Here is a 17237-nt window from a genome sequence, read left to right as displayed (position 1 = left end):
CCGAAATCCACAGAGCGGTGGATTTAAGGGAGAGTTGGGACTTCATCCTACATCTTGGACAATTTCTTCCTCGCCTCTCCAAGGGATTGGGGGGGGGGGCGAATTAACCTGGCGAAAGGGCTCCTTAAGCGGTAGAAAGTGCAGCAAAAGCTGGGATCGCTTTCCCTCTGTTTTCCTCTCCTTGTTTACAGCTACCGAAGGCAAAAGAGAGCCATAAATCTTAAGGCAGCCCACAGAGACAAGTGCATTTGTATGCATCGTTAGAACTAGCTAATACCTAAACCCATTAGCGAGCCATGTAGAATTCCAGTTTCCGGTGTCCATTAACTGACAGTTAAATTCTAGAGGAAAGGCCAGTACGATTAACATAAGCTATATCCATCATATTGTTTGTCATAATAGATTAGTCAACGGTGCATGTGCGTGCGTGGAACTTTCTCTTTTTCCTTTCCTTTTCTTCCCATCCTTTGGTGCCGACCGGGCTAATTTCCCAACCAGGACCCGCGAGATTTTCGGGCCCGCCTCCTCCCACGCACCTAAGGCTCGGGTGCTTCAGATAGCGAGGGAAGGGCGAGCATCAATTGCGCGCCTGCGGCAGGTCGTTTCCAAGAGCGAGCGTAGGGAAGAGGGATGGAGGCAGCAGCTCCTCGCATGAAACCCAGAGCGAGGATTGGGGGGCGGGGGGGGGGGAGAAGCCAAAGGAACCCAAGGAGAACCGCCTGCCAATGAGAGACGTGTGTGTGTGTGTGTGTGTGTGTGTATTAGGAAAGTCAGAGTGAGAATCCGGCTGCCTAGGGGCGGCCGGGTGCCCGCTTGGCCCCTCTACACACACCCTGGGAGGTCAACGGTCTTACTCCTAGGCGAGAGCGCAAAAGGGCTGCTGGGCGTCCTTTTTCAGATGCGTCGACCTTCTGGTTGCCAGGCGGTTCCGTATTTGATTTGATTTTACTTAAAGGGGCAGGGATAGGAAGGGTAGCAAGGGATTTCCCCACCCCCCAACGCCCCAAGATTAACGTCTGCTGTCTGGTTTCTTTTTCCCTTAATGGGTCCTCTTCTCCCATTCTCGTGCCCCCCTCCCCCCGTGCCTTGGTCGGCTCTTTTTTGTCCCTGGTCTTTGTTGAATGACGTTGGCTTACGTGTCCCGCGTCTCCCTCCCCGGCACCAGTCCTCCCTCCCTCCCTCCCAGCCCTAGCCCACAACTCCTAAGCACCACCACTCCAGGAAACCGAGCCCGCTCGCTGGTAGGAAGGCGCTGGCACTCCACCCTTCCCCCCTGAGCTGCATCCCTCCCCCCTCCCCCTCTCCCCCTCCTCCTTGTTTGGGCTTGGCAAAGATAAGTGAACTTTTGTAGCTCTGCTTTTCCGTCTTCGCCCGCGAAAGCGTTAAAGGTAAGGGTCTGGAACTCGTAGGCAGCAGCCGGCTTTTGTAGCGGTGATTTATGGCTTCAATCTTGGTTCACCCAGAGTTCACATGGATTTGCTGCTTCTGAGAGCTAAAAGATGGTCTCACTTGACAAGTGTGACTATTCGAAATGCTTCCCTCCCTCCCTCCCTCTCTCTCTTCTCTCTTTTCTCCCCCTCCTATGTCCCCTCCCCCCTTCGTTTAAAATTGAACCTTAAAGCCTCGGATTTATTTTTAAAAGGGGCAGCCATCCAGTCTTAGGGATCCAACCGATTACATAAAGACATTTTATAGCAGATCCCTTTTAGGAGGGTGGGGGGGGTGGATGGGGGGTGCATGTAAGATTGGGCACAAATATACAATAGACATGAGTGATAATGCGCGGTAGGTGCCTTAGAATGTATACAATACAATATCATAATACAATACAGAGGGTGACACAGGGATCTTTAGAGCAAACGAAGTGAGGGTCTTCGAGGGGACTGGGTCGGATCCCAGTCAAACTTTCCTCCCCCCCCTCACCCTCGTTCTTTTTTCCTCCCCATTTCTTTGTTGCCACTCTGACTTAGGGAGGGGGAAGGAGAATTGCGAGGCTGAGAGGGAGGGAGCCATTTGATGCTGGCCTCCTGTTAAAGCTCAGAGAAATGGGGACGCTTCTCGCTTGGAGGGAGGGAGAGAAGGGAGAGAGAGAGGAAGAGAGGAGAGCGCTATCCTGCATTATTCGTTGCCTTTGTCCCCGTCCCCCCCACCTTTGGTGTTTCCACCTTTAAGTGTTATTAAAACAAGCTTTCCCCGCAAGACGTTTGTTAAATATATAAGCGACGGGGGATTTTTTTTAAACATTTTTTTAAAAAAGAGGATGCTGCAACATCACGAAGCTCAGGTTTGCATAACGTGACCTGCCTGCCAAAAGTTAGCCCTAGGGCGTTTGCTGGAATTGAAGAACTCGAAATATTGGGAAAAGGAAAAATTAAATAAAAATAAATGGGTGACAAATTTCGTTAGGTTGATTTAAAATACCCGTATTACTGTAGATGGATCTGAGACTTGGGATGGAGAGCATCGTGCAAAGGTCTCAGAGGTCAAAGGGGATTTCTCCGGCGTCTAGTTTATATTTCAGAAAACCCGGAAAGCTGGATGGACTGTCCATCTAACGATGGCACCGAAGGACAAGGGAGAGATTCAACTTCGCTATCCAGCCGCCTCTTCCTTTGGCCGACCCAATTCGTTTTTAGCCCTTCATACTTATCCCACTCTAATCCATACAACCCGTCGGGCCCCCCGCAAGATCCTTTAAGGGGCTGACCATTGTTAGGATGTTCGGACAGGTTCAGTGACCCTCATTCGATTTTGGTGGGCCTAGATTTTAGGCCAGTCGTAAATCGCCTTGTTTATTCGGGACCGGCCAGTCGCCCAGGAAGCCCTCGTGCCTGCCTTGTCCGTCTTGCTAGCCCAGCTAAATTAAGCCGGAGTGGGGCGAGGCTTTGTCCTGCTCCAAAAGCACTTTACTTTGCAAGGGGACCCCCAGATTCCCAGGAAACTTTGTGGACTGAGGTATTGCAACCGCGATTTCCCGGCCATGTGCCTCCCCCAAAGAGACGCTCCATAAGTTTGAGCCTGCTTCCCGGATCATTTCGTGGATCCGGGTCAGCGCCATCCTCAACTGGGCTCCCTACAAGTTGCATCGGCCAGCCGTAGTTTCGGTCCCCTCGCCCTCAAAACGAACTCTTGGGATAAGCAGCCCCCTCCCCCCACCCCTTTGTCCGGTTCAGAAGCTCCGAGCCTTCCAGAGATTGTGGATTTGGTTCAGCGCGCTTCGGATCGGGTCGCACCGCCTGAGTATTCTCGGCTTTGGAAAGAAGGCCAGGCTCGGGGTTGCTTGCCCTTAAACAATGAGAAACAGAGGTGCCCCATCTCCCCCACTCCCCCGTGACCAAAGCCCTTGTTTACGGAAGGTATTTTGCCCCAAGGATTGGTCGCTTCTTCCCCGCAAGTTTCAGCCGTCCCGTGTGCGGACATGCAGACGGCTTCTTAGAAAGCCTATTGCGGCTGGGGATGCATAAATCCATATAAAATAACAGGGAACCGCGGATAGGTTCTGTTAATGCAATTCAAAGCTATCCATCGTCCTCCCAAATGCTTGTCAGGTCGCTGGCAAAATTCTAGAACGAAATGTTTAAAAAAAGAAAAGAAGAAGAAGAAAAAGAAGCCGTGGGAGGTGGAGAGAGAAAACAAATCTTCCGTTGAAAGCAAACGATGGGTTCTCTGGCCCGTTACAATTAGCTCAGGTGGTGGGGTTAGTGCAGGAAGAAACCGCGCAAGCGAGGTGAGATGAATTCCAGGTCGAATAAGTTCAAAGGGGGGGGGGGATTGAGGAAGTTTACAAAATAAAAAATAAAAAATAAGGCCGAAAACCGGTTTGGGAGTTGATTGGCTGATGGGGCAGCAAGACCTGGGAGCCTCCTCTTGAAAATATTTTTTTGTCTTAAATTGGCTTATCCCTGGGAGCATCCTCTTGAAAATATGTTTGTTTCCAATTGTCATGTCCCTGGCCGGTGTGGGGTGGCTGACAAAAACTCAGCCAAACTAGTCTCTCTGCTGAAATGGTTTCCTTGGGAGAACTTAAAGAAGCAATCATTTTAAATCAGTGGCCTACCTCCATTAATCTGCTATAAATCACCATCCCTAAGCAGATCTGTAAATATGTCACCAAAGTTTCTCTCTTCGTTTGTCTGTTCTTCCCTCTCCCTCTCCCTCCTGCCCCCTTCTCTCTAAGTTTTCTGTTCTGATTCCAAGGGGTTCATTTCATAGGGAAATTTCATTCAGGCAAGCAAGGGTGAGTCAAAAGGCTGGAGGTAAATGGACCTAAATCCACAGGATTAAACAAGGTATTCTCTAACAATCTGGTGTAGAATAATCCAGGGGGGGGGGGACTTTAGAAAGCTAGGAAAATTCATGGAAGATAGGCTTTGCCTACAGTAGAGCTAATGGCTTGGAATGTTGAATAGCACATCCATCTACAGGGGCACTGTATGACTCTAGCCAAGGCTCATCCCAGAAAAATCAAAGTCTTTCCCACAGTCTTTCCTGCTTGGAAACCTCTGGCAACCTGTGCAAGTGTGGAAATAAGATGCAAGGTCCAGCAAGCTGCTCTCATCTCTCTCCCCACCCCCCTCTGCTTTTTTTTAAAAGGCTGCATTAGGCAAATTAGCAGTGATTCCTATCTATGCCTACTCTAAAGTAAGTCCCTTTGCTGTCAGTGGCATTTACTCCTGGAAAAGTGGACTCAAGATTGGAATTGTAAAATTACTTGTAATAATTTACATTGAATGGTGGTACAACTAAAATCTTACACTTTATGTGTGAAGCCTTCAGACATCTATTGTTGTCATCACCACCACCACCACCACCACCACCACCACCACCATCATCATCATCATCATCATCATCGTCCTACATTTCATGGATTTTCCTTAGCTGATCTTTTCTGAAATGCTATTGCTCCATTTACAGACTTAAGAACTACCTGTGAACATAATGTGACTATTTACTTGAGCACATAAAATATTGCCCCCCCCCATAATATTCTACCAGTTTGAGTGAATAAACATATTACACAATACACACGCACATGCACACAGACACATGCAAACATATACAAATTGCAGCCATTGTCCAATGCAAAAAAAGGGGGATAGTTGTTCTATTGAAATCAATGCAACTCAAATTTGCTGTTGCTTTTTTACACTCCTTGTGACAATAAAAACTTGCTGATTTGTGCCCAACGTGAATGAGCCATCTGCTCCCATCCATCAGCTGCCTTACATCCCAAGTTTTTGTATCTCAAATGCAGTGTTAGTAGTTAGAGGCAAAGTTAGCCATCCACACCTTAGTAGAGCCTGTGCAGTTTTCAAAGTTTAAATTGTCACATGCTGCTGGCGAATATGACACAGGAAGCATAAGTGCCTATGATGCAGGGACTGCATTCTTTTTGTTGCTTTACATTTCAGTCTTTTTACACCATTCTGTTCATGTATGTAAGAAAATCCCGTTTGCGGTGATGTAATATTAAAGGAGTGAACATATACAGCCTGCTCAGTTTAAAAAAAAGTTTTAGTCCTTACAATAATCCTTAGCAAACAGTTTTTAAAAAAATGAATGGGCTTTGTCTGATGAAAGTGGTGAATCAAATTCCTAGTGACTTAAGCTTCAGGGTTACAATTTTTGGGGGCCAAATTCTTTGTTTAAATTAGCAGAGTAAATAAATGAATTGGAGAGACTGAAGGTTCGTTCTCCAAGCTTGTGGGTTGGTTTCTGAATGTTTCCATTACCAGGCTAGGTAACATCTTCAGGGGAGTATAGGGGATGTCAGCGTCAGTGTCCTTCTGTTCATAAGGGCCAATAAATGAATATATTAATTATGTTTCAAGTTACTCGGGAGCTTGGAAAAAGCTTCTACCTCAAGTATGCAGCATACTCAGCTCAGAAAATCCTAAAGTCCTGACCAATTCCTTTCTATTAGTACAGTCAGGACTTCTTATGTAGCTCAGCCACCAGCCTAATATATAAATATATTAGTTTCTAATGTGCTCTTGTATGCCTGCAACATTTGTAGAAACCAATTATTTCGCCGATAGGGTCAGTTGCCCCTTGGAGTATATTGCTTTATTTTAAATATCAACACCACCATTATCACCATCCCATCCCCACTAAATAATTTATATCAGTATTTATCCCGGACATGTGATGGGTGGAGGACTAGAAAATACCTCCTGCTTATTTTCATCCGTTCAAAGCCAGCCAGTTTACTGTGTACCGTACATAGATGCTCTCTTGATGGCAGGGCTTTTATGCCACAAATGATTTTAATATTTACATAAAACAAGCCATTACTTCTAACAGAGGCATCAATGGGAGTTATGAAATGCTGATTTTTCCCCCCCATTGCTCTCTCAATGTTGAGGTTGGCTAGACAGGAGCTCATCTCCTGGCTGTGGGGCATATACAGACCGTCTGCTTTTGAACAGTCCTTCTTTTGACACCTCCATGGTCCACTTCTCATCCCCAGAAAGTTGGGGGGGGGGAGCCTCAGGAGATGTGCCTCTTAAAGTCTGCTTTGTGCATTACTGTGCCTGTGAGCAAGGACCACCAATTATAATTTATAATTCTAGATTTGTACACTTAAAAACGTAAAGGGTGAATGTAAAAAACAGGTTTGCAAACATGTCACTAAAGTACATTTTCCTTCAAGATATACTCCCCCTCCCCCAACAACAACAACCCCCCAGTAATCATGCAGCAGTCTGTAGCTGCATGGACTCGAAGTTCAGCTAGACTGAAACAGCTACAGGTTTCTCATTCCCAGAGACCGAAATAAATTTGCTGAAATAAAATGCAGATTTTCCCGCCTCCTGGTTAGGGAATAATGGAATTGATGGCTGGGTTCCTCTGTGATCATTACAATTTATTCTTCCTTTCCTTTCCTCTCCCCAACGTGCCCTATCCATACCCATACCCCCTCCCCTGCAAGGTGAAACAGTTTGCAGAAAGATCATTGAGGATAAGGGAGAACAATTTTCACCAACTTTCCAAAGGCACATCATGATTTTAAATGCAGGTTTTTATTTTACTGTGATTTTTTAATATATATATATATATACATATAAATAAAAAATGTTTTTAATGAGCTCTGCAAGTTTTACTTCATAGGAGCTATCTTAGAATGGCATTTTGCTGAGCTCTAGAAGGTTTATTTTATAGGACAAGTCTTAGGACAACGTTAATGAAGTTCCAGTGACTTTTTTTTTTCCATTCCACAAATATTTCCAATTTGTCTGCACCAATCAGGGTAGACTTTCTCCCCCTAACCCAGCACAACATTGCTGGCTGGTGGATTTAGGAAAAATGAGCTATCTATCTATCATTGTATATATCATCTCCTTCACACTTTAGAGATGTGATCGACCCTAAATGAGGAAGATACTTAAAAGTTGCTGTTATGCACGCACGCACATGCGCGCACACACACACACACACACACACACACACACATGCATGTACACACACAAAGTGCTTGTTTTTTGCTGGATAGAAAAGAATTATTGGTGCAACAGCCTGTGAGTTCTCCATATATATTGTTTCTTTAGTTTCAGAAGGCATCTTTTAGCTGCCATTATCTGCACCATTATCAATAAAGATAAGCAGGGCACTGGAATGAATATTCCAAAGGGAACAAAATACCAGGACCATATTTTGTTATTCAGATGCTGCATGTGCAACCTTTGCCACAGAATTTAAGAACATAGCTTTAAGAACATCACTGGGTCTTTTGATCCTGGCAGCAATCCAGAATAAATAGGAACATATCAACGGTCAAACTCTGTCAAGTATATATACAATACACTCATAAACACACAAAACCCCATATTTAATTAATGTAACGTATATTTAATATATTGATATGCTAATCTTGATACTGTTCACAGCTAATTAGTCCAAAGGCTCTCCAGAGAAGCTAGATGTTTTCCCACTTCTAAAGATCCATGAGAAGTTTCAGAGAGAGAGAGAGAGAGGGAGGGAGGGAGGGAGGGAGGGAGAAAACTGTGGGGAAGGAAGGAAGAAAGAAAGCATTTCTTTTTTTTTCTTTTTTTAAAATAGCAACGAATAAGATCTGAGCAAGTGGAGGAGACCCCAGAGGAGAGGATATGGAATTGATTATTGTTACTTATTATGTCAAATAAGTAAGCATTATTCTAACTGCCGTCCCCCAACCCCCCAAAATCACTTTTTGAGTCAATGTTCAGAGCCCAATAGCACCGGCATTTATCTTGCTGGTATTGAATCCCACACAGTCAAATGCAAAATAATAAAATAAACTCATCATCAGGCAGATTACAGATGTCAACTCTTTAGTGCACATTCAGCACCACATTTGCAGATCATCATTCTGGGAGACCGCATTTGTTTCCACTCAGAAACACTGAAACCCAAACTGGGCTGTCTCTGTTTAAGGTTCCTGTTCCTTTTTTAGCAGCGGTTGCCTAAGGAAGGCTGAGGAGCGTCCTTCCTACCTACTTAGGGGGGTTTGCCCTTAGCTATTCGAGCACGTGGTTGAGGAGGGTCTTTTCTCAGCAGTAAGGACTGGAAGTGTCTCTGGATTCCTTTCACACCCATTGCAAGGTCTCCGTCTCCTTCCCCACCCCTTCAATCCACCCCTTACATCCGACAAGAAAGGGACATGCACAAGGCTCTGCAGGAAGATGACCAACAGGCCTCAGAAGACAGCTGGTGCCGAGTTCTCACTAGGAGCCCCTCCTTTAGCCAGCCACTCTTCCCAACCTCATTGGTGTCGCCGAAGGAGTCAGAAACACCTACAGGGTCTTCAGAGGGCTCCAAAGGTTCCCGACGTCCATCCCTGAGACCTCTAGGGAACAGTCATGATGAGACCTCCAGGTTACGGCAGCTGTCATTGGTTACCTCTTCCAGTCCTTGTGACGCCACCACCACCACCGATGGCAGTATCAAATCGTGTAGCGGCCATGTACCAAAGCAGGTCTTCCCTTGGATGAAGGAAACAAGACACAGCGCCAAGCAGAAGACCAACCTTCCCTTTTCAGGTACTTCCTTTTCTCTGTCAACTTCTCCTCCATGGGAATTCTGGGAGCTGTAGTCAAATATATCTGGAGGGGACCAAGATGGGGAAGGTTGGCATAGACAATAACTTTCTAAGTAACTCTTCCTATGCTGCACTTTAGGCATTTCTTTCAATTGTTTGCACTCAATGGTTTTCAAAAGAGCTAAGCAAACCTTAATATTACTGTTTCTTGGTGCTACCCCATCCAGATTTAGCCGCATACTGGGTGTAGCTTCCTAGCTTTAGCAGCTAAATTAAGCTGTGTGCTTCTAGATGAGTATTTGGGAAGTTTCTTGGAAAGTATTTCCATGTTTCTATTTATTTACTTGCAGCTAAAATCACAAAATTCTAGATTTACTTGAATCTAGAATTGTTGCCACCTGAGTGGAGTTTTCCTTTATAAGACACATATTTTCATTTTATCGCTTGCCCTAGTAACACATCTTCTTCGTTTTTCACAGAAAAATGTAAGGTAATACTCATATGACTGAAATATTTATAAAAAAGATCTTATATATTTTAGTAAGCACAGGAAGTTTTTGACTTTTGACTGGATGCTTAGAACCATTTGAAGTTCCAAAAGTATCCCAAAGATACTTATGACCTGGATTTGAACATGGCCACCTCACCCCTGCAGATACACAATCCCATTTTGGATGCTCAGAACTGGCCCACACTTACAGTTGGTTGCAGCCTTTCACACTCATGTGACAGTAATTTATTACATTTTTGCTGGAAATCAACATTTTATTTCTGGTTTCCAGCAAAATATGTGCATTGTGGACAATGGGTTCACTCAATGACTATGGTGTTCGCTTAATGACTGCGGCGTACACTTTATGACCACCACGTTTGCATAATGATTGCCACAAAAGGGTCATAAAATTGGGTGCCCTCTAGTGATGATCTGCTTAATGACTGTCGTAACTTAAGACCCTAATTCCAGGCTCAATCACAGTCGTAATTTGAGGGTTATCTGTATTACATTTTGAAAAATCTCTTTGATTAGCTACTCATTAAGAGTGTAGTAACAAATCACATGATCTAGATCTGGGTCTCAAGGTCAGGGGGGTGGATCTGACCCACGGGGTGCTTAGAAACAGGGAAGGCCTAGCCTGCAGTGCCTCTGCCAGTGAAAACTGAGTTCGGGAGGGGCGTGAGTGCCCCCCGACCTCTGTTTTTATTGGCAGAGGGTTGCAGGAAGCCGTTGCAGCTGAAAACGGAGCTTGGGAGCCCATTTCTGCCGGCAGACCACTTGGGCCATCACAGGCGCCCCAACACATATGATGTTGAGCTCGCCACGCCCACCCTGGCCCCCTGAGTTGAAACACAACCCTGATGTGGCCCTCAGTGAGTTTGAAACCCTTGATACCGAGATGCCCAGCGGGGCAGAACACTGTAAGTATAAATAGATAGATAGAACATTTCCATTTTCTGTAAAGGTTAAACATATATATTTTTTCTTTTTAAAATGATGTTCATAAGAACTCAGAAAGTTCCTTTATGGTACTGAAGAGTTTTCAGCTTCAGACTTCTAGTAGACACTTATCATTTTAATGAAACACACATGAATCCTAATAAGCACTTTTCTCCAATGTTCATTGTCTATGATTGATCCTAGCTCTTTGGCACCAGTTTATAATTTGGTCCTTGGCTTTTTCCTTCTCTTAAAACAAGTTATAGTTATCCCATCCAATCACTGATTATACGACAGGTGCGACATTAGGGATATGCAGTCATTCTGGTTTAGCTGAATGAATATGAACTTATGAGCAACAATTCCAATGATTTTAACAATGGTCAAGGCTAGACAAATTTATGAAAAACAAAATAACCAGTGGCTATTGCCTATGATGGGTCTATGCTACTGGTAGGATCAGAGGCAACAAAACTTTGTATATGACTAAATAAGGTCTAGTTCAGTTAGAGAGCCCTTTTTCAAATCTCATGATGTCTCTGCAGTACAATGAAAATGAACAAATCACCATTCTTTGCAGAGTACTGGAACAAGATATCTTCAGAGGAGTGGGAGATCCTTTGGTATCGCTGGAAATATTTGCAAATACATTATTTTGAATTCTGGTTCAGTTCTTACATACACATACATTCAGATGTACATTCTAGACCAGGGCTGTCAAATATGGGGCCTGTGAGCTGGATGTGTCACGCGCTGGCCACACCCATACCTGGTGTAGCGGAGGGGGGGGAAGTCCCGATACGTTATGTGATGCTGCTGTGACACCGCGGGTTTGACAGCCCTGTTCTAGACATCTTGTACGTTCTAATGATACCTTGATGGGCTCAAAACGTTAAAATGGAAAGTATAGATAGCCCTTGACTTACAACCACAATTGAGTCCAAGATTTCTGTTAAGGGAGGCATTTGTTAAGTGAGTTTTGCCTCATTTTGCAACATTTGTGCTCACAATTATTAAGCGAATCACTGCCATTGTTAAATTAACAACACAATTGTTGAGTGACTCTGGCTTCTCCTTTGAGTTTGTTTGTCAGAAGGTTGCAAAAGGCGATCACATGACCGTGGGACACTGCAACTGTCATAAATATGAGTCAGTTGCCAAGCACCTGAATTTTGACCACCTGACCATCGGGATGCTGCAACGGTCGTAAGTGTGAAAAATATTCATAAGTCACTTTTTTCAGTGCTGTTGTAACTTCAAGCGGTCACCAAACAAAGTTATAAGTCAAGGACCTATCTGCTTATGATGTCTGGTTTCTACCTCCATCTTGAGTGATGTGGCTGGAATTCAACCTTTCCAAGACTTGTTTTCAAATTATCCAGTCCTCTAAATGCAGTGCATTGGAAATTTCTGTCTGAGACTATCCAAATAATCTACACGTAGTCCTCCACTTACAACCATTAGTTTAGCCTTCTAAATTGTAACAGCACTAAAAAAGTTACTTCTCCAGTTCTTACACTTCTGACCATCGCAGCATCTCCCTGTGATTTACATGAGCAAAATTCAGCCACTTGGCAAACTGTCCTTTATTTACAATGGTTGCAGCATTCTCGGGTCAAGTGAATTGCCATTTGCAACCTTCCTAACTGACTTCCGATGAGCAAAGTCAATGGAGGAAGCCAGATTCACTGAACAACTGGATGGTTCATTTAACAAGCTGCAGTGATTTACTTAACAACTGTGGCAAAAAAAAGCCCAACTATGGATTAAAGTCAGGTAAGGTAAAGTTTCCCCCTGTCCAGTTGTATCCGTCTCTAGGGGAGCGGTGCTCATCTCCATTTCTTAGCTGTGGGAACTAGCGACAGCTGAAGACACTTTCTGTGGTCTTGTGGCCAGCATGATTATACGTCGAAGCACACAGAACACTGTTATCTTCCCACCGAAGTGGTACCTATTTATCTACTTGCATCTGAATGCTTTCGAATTGCTAGATGGGCAGGAGCTGAGGCAAGGAGCGGGAACTAACTTTATTGTGCAACGCTCAGGTCTCGAACCTGGGCCATCAGCTTTCCAGTGTTTAACCACTGAGCCATCAGTTTATCAGGTACAACTCACTTAACGACCGCCTTGCTTAGCAATGGAAATTCTGATCCCAACTGTGGCTGTAAGTTGAGGTCTACCTGTACTCATAAACAAATACTGTACAGGGAAAACTTTGTTTACACGATTTATTACTTTTAACTGGCAGCACTTCGCTGGCTCAATAAAATGTATATGAAATAATGATCATAACTTGTTTCCTAGCTTTTTAATCCAAGACTGAACAGCATGGAGTGATATTTTTCATGCTTAGTTTTTAGTTTGGATTAACACACCACATGAACATGTTCATCATCCGATTATGTGTAAAGTTAATACACATATATGGGTGTGAGCAACATTGTGTAACTGTTACATGACATGCCCCGTTTCTGTGTTGATTTTGGTAGGATGAATATTCTGCAAGGTGATGGGTTTGTTCAGAGTGCAGAATGGTGAGGGTTCAAGCTGAACTGAATGTTCATTCCATTTATTTAGACAGCAGCTCCCCGTCAAGTTTCGCCTCTTCCAAGAGAATTCGCACAGCCTACACCCAAACGCAGCTGGTGGAACTGGAAAAGGAGTTTCATTTTAACAGGTACCTCTGCCGGCCCCGCCGACTGGAAATGGCCCAGCTTCTGAGGCTCTCCGAGAGGCAAATCAAGATCTGGTTTCAGAACAGACGAATGAAGTACAAGAAAGACAGCAGGATCAAGGGCACCATCGTGGCATCGCCCAATAACCGCTTTGAAGTGGGTGACTATTATGGGCATGTGGAGGCTGATTACGAGATAGCCCCATCGAATTCCTGCAGCAAATCCTTGGAAGAGATTGACAGTTCAGCAGGGTACACAGCTCCCCTCTGTAGCAGCCCTGTGACTTCAATCTCTTTGGACTACGGCCCTTTCTTTGGACCAGGAGAAAGCCATCCTTATGGACTTCCAGTTCTGCAAGGGAGCCCAAGAGCAATGGGAGAAAATTACCTGGGAAATGTGCCTGGGGCTGACTCTTTCTTCAGTTACCCTGATTACTCCTCTAGAAACCTGGAGTACAGCTGTGCTGCTGAAATCCCAAGCCATCCCCAGCTTGGGCCATCCAACTCGTATCCCATTTACACAGATTTAACCACACATCCTGTGCCTCAGGGAGATTCTCAAGGACCTGTAAATCTTATGCATCTGTGAGAGCTGCCTGGACGGAAGCAGAGCAGGGAAAATTACTACGGTCCTATTATCTCATTAAAACAAATACCTCTAAGTGCAACCAACAGTATTCCTCCCTCCCTCCCTGCCCACCCATTACCTCCTATTTATTTAACTGTATTGAAGTAAAATTTATTGGCTGGGGAAAGGTAGAAGCCACTGTTGGATGTTTTACTCAAGGAAAGACCAGTTTGATTAATAATAATAATAATAATAATAATAATAATAATAATAATAATAATAATAATAATACCACACCATCGAATAACAGTGTCTGCTTATCTTGGGGATGGGACTCAATAGGTGGATAAAAATGCCAAATCTAGTCTAAACCTCTGGCTGGCTGTGCAACAGACCATAATAATAATAGTAATAATAATCTGGTCTGTTTCTTACAAGAAACACATGTTGTAATATGAAAGATGTGAGACTGGATCTCAGCCATTCAGTAGCAGAAACAGCCATTTGCTCCCAGGTGGGGGAAGGAAGTCTCATCTGACTTACTTTCGTTTTCCAGGCATTGCTTTCCCTAAAATTAAAGAAAGTAATGAAAATTGGATACTCCCAAACCTCGTACTTTTTGCCTAGCCTATTTGAGAAGCGCAGGGCCTTCCTTTTTTATTCCATTTGTAGAACCTCCCTTTGTCACTACAGTAATCTTGCCCTAATGGCAGGGATCTTTACAAGTTTGATGGGCAAACACAGACAACGTTTTATTAACTAATTGCAACATTTTATTAACTAATTTCCACAACACGCAGAGTAAGCAACTGGGAACCCTTTAGCAAAATCTGGTCCCCAGGAATTCAAGTAGTAGAAGCAGGCGGGAGAATGAACTCTTTTCTCCCTTTCTTAAAAGTCTGACAAGATATGAGGGAAGTTCTTTTCCCTTGGCAAGTTGTTTAGGGCTGAGTAGCTTTGAAATGTTTGCCTGGAAACCTCAGTGGAAATATAGACTTACATGTCTTCTCTTCCCTCCCCCCCACCCTTTTCAAACTTTTAATCTTTTCTTCTGGTCTCTTTCACTGAGGAACAGTCCCAGGCTGCAGAAGATGCTGGGAAATGTCTTTTCTCTTCATGAGGAACTGGTGGAGTTCAGTTGAAATGAAATTTCACCTGAAGATTCCCTTGAATTTGGTCATTGCAAAGGAAAATCTGCAGGGGTGGATAGCAGGCTTTGCTATGTCTAAATTCTTTTTACTGAGAATAAAGGTAAAGGTTCCCCTTGCACATATGTGCTAGTCGTTCCCAACTCTAGGGGGCGGTGCTCATCTCCGTTTCAAAGCCGAAGAGCCAGCACTGTCCGAAGACATCTCCGTAGGCATGTGGCCAGCATGACTAAACACCGAAGCACACAGAGCACTGTTACCTTCCCACCAAAGGTGGTCCCTATTTTTCTACTTGTATTTTTACATGCTTTCGAACTGGTAGAAGCTGGGACAAGTAACGGGAGCTCACTCTTTTACGTGGTGCTAGGGATTCGAACTGCCGAATTGCCAACCTTTCTGATCAACAAACTCAGAGCCTTAGCACTGAGCCACTGCATCCGTTTTTACTGAGAATTCCCCCAGGTAAAATGAAAAACCCCAACAGAGTTTAGACTAGCTTCTTAAACCCTACTTTATTGTTTTGTTATGATCTGCCTCCTATAAACATCTTCAGACAAGACGAATGCTTCTGCAGCAGAGATAGCTGGTTGTATATTTTCCTACCTCCCCCCCTCTTTTCTCCCCAAGCCAGCTGACCTTAAGTGCCTAGGATATAAGCAGCCAACTCTGTTCCAAACCAACTTAACCTTGGAGGCCCATTTTTTTTTGAGAGAGAGAGAGAGAATATTCCACTCCTGTGGAGAACAAGGCCTTCCCTAAAGCACCTTGTAAAATCTAAAACTCTAAGTCTCTATTTTAAATACCTTAAAAGAAACCCACGCAAACATCACTGGTGAAACAGCGATGCCAAACATAGACTCTACCTGCTGTCCTGGGATTCTTGGCTGAGCGAATGGCTGCAAGCTGGGGTCATTGTCTCACTATCCGAAAGCAGAATTGAAAGAATACGTCAGAAGGAGGAGAAGTGACCGGCTGCTGCGAGCCACACTTTCGCTGTACGTTATACACCACTGTTGGTTTATTTTTAATGATCGCTTGGCTCTCTGGCATCTATTTTAATGTAGTGTTTTGATACTGGAAATAAAGAGACTTTTAAAAACCGCACCAGGAGATTTTCTTGGCGAAGGCAGCCTAGCTCTCCTCCATGAACACTGCTCTGTTGTTCTTAGAATCACTTTGCCATCTTGTAGTATACGAAGGGCTGGGCCTCACCCTTCCCTCACCCCCATTAATCATTGAGACAGCACATACTTCAGAAGGCCTCTAGCTCTTTCATCTCCCAGTTAGTATGCAGCTCTGAAGCTTAGTTGGCTTGTACGTCCCCCACCACCACCCGCACTCCCTCCACAACTGGCCCCTGCCTTCCATTAAACGGCTTCCATTTCCGGAGACGACAGGATAAGCTAGACTTTCCAGTCTCCCTTGAAGTGGCTTCTGCCCAGCGAGGAAGGAGTGTTAGGTGTGAGGCTTCAACGCAAGGATGGAAAGGCCTATGTGGCAAAGGACCCAGTTTCTACAGCGTGTGGGAAAATGGAGGGCTGCAACATAAGTCCTTGTGCATCAAAAAGGTATCTTTCCCACCCCCTTCTGTTCTAACTCCATTTGAGGTAAAAGCAACAGCTTTTGATTTTGTTTCCATAAGAAGTGAAAAGGTGACATTATTGTTAGGGTTCAGTTGTGGAGCTGCACTCCTCCTAGTTAGAGGTAGTCCTCGACTTACAATTGAGCCCAGCATTTCTGTTGCCGAGTGAGACAACAATTCTTAAGTGAATTCTACGACCTTTCTTGCCACAGATTCACAGATTGAATCACTACTGTTGTTAAATTAGTGACACGGTTGTTAAGTGAATCCGTCTTCCACATTGACTGCTTGTCAGAAGTTCTCCAAAAGGGATCACATGACCCTGGGACCCTACAACCATCATAAATATGAATCAGTTGCCAAACATCTGAATTTTGATCACATGGCCATGGAGACGCTGCAACGGTCATAAGTGTGACAAATGGTGGTAAGTCACTTTTCTCAGTGACATTGCAGAATAGAATAGAATAGAAGAATAGAATAGAATAGATTCCTCATTGGCCAATTGTGATTGGACACACAAGGAATTTGTCTTTGGTGCATATGCTCTCAGTGTACATAAGGAGAATAAAATACATTCATCAAAAATCATAAGGTACAACACTTAGTGATAATCAAGGTAACTTCGAATGTCAATGTAACTTTGAATGGTCACTAAATGAACTGTTGTAAGTTGAGGACTATCTGTATAAGAAGGCCAGGATGCACATGGGTATCTGAATAATAGAATAGCAGAGTTGAAAGTTGGAGGTTTTCTTGGTTCAAACCCCTGCTCAAGCAGGAGACCTATACCATTTCAGTCAAATGGCTGTCC

At 44.2% G+C, this 17237-nt stretch overlaps 1 protein-coding gene across 4 annotated transcripts; it reads left to right on the top strand.

The window, feature by feature from the left end:
* The first annotated feature begins 1210 nt into the window (after positions 1 to 1210).
* LOC309383335 (homeobox protein Hox-D3-like) lies at positions 1211 to 13916 on the top strand. 4 transcript variants are annotated; one of them, XM_081935786.1, is made up of 3 exons: positions 1211 to 1241; positions 8435 to 9017; positions 13029 to 13916. In XM_081935786.1, the coding sequence occupies exons 2-3, from the start codon at positions 8639 to 8641 to the stop codon at positions 13712 to 13714; spliced, it is 1065 nt and encodes a 354-aa protein (XP_081791912.1). In that variant the 5' UTR covers positions 1211 to 1241; positions 8435 to 8638; the 3' UTR covers positions 13715 to 13916. The 4 variants fall into 4 exon arrangements, with proteins under 4 accessions (XP_081791912.1, XP_081791914.1, XP_081791915.1 ...); XM_081935788.1 differs by lacking the exon at positions 1211 to 1241 and adding an exon at positions 1327 to 1388 and having other exon boundaries at positions 8432 to 9017; XM_081935789.1 differs by lacking the exon at positions 1211 to 1241 and adding an exon at positions 1373 to 1388 and having other exon boundaries at positions 8536 to 9017.
* The last annotated feature ends 3321 nt before the right edge of the window (positions 13917 to 17237 follow it).

Source organism: Natrix helvetica (genome assembly GCF_964273705.1).
Source record: "Natrix helvetica genome assembly, chromosome: 1".
Lineage (NCBI taxonomy): Eukaryota > Metazoa > Chordata > Lepidosauria > Squamata > Natricidae > Natrix > Natrix helvetica.
This window is presented reverse-complemented; position numbering and strand designations above follow the sequence as displayed.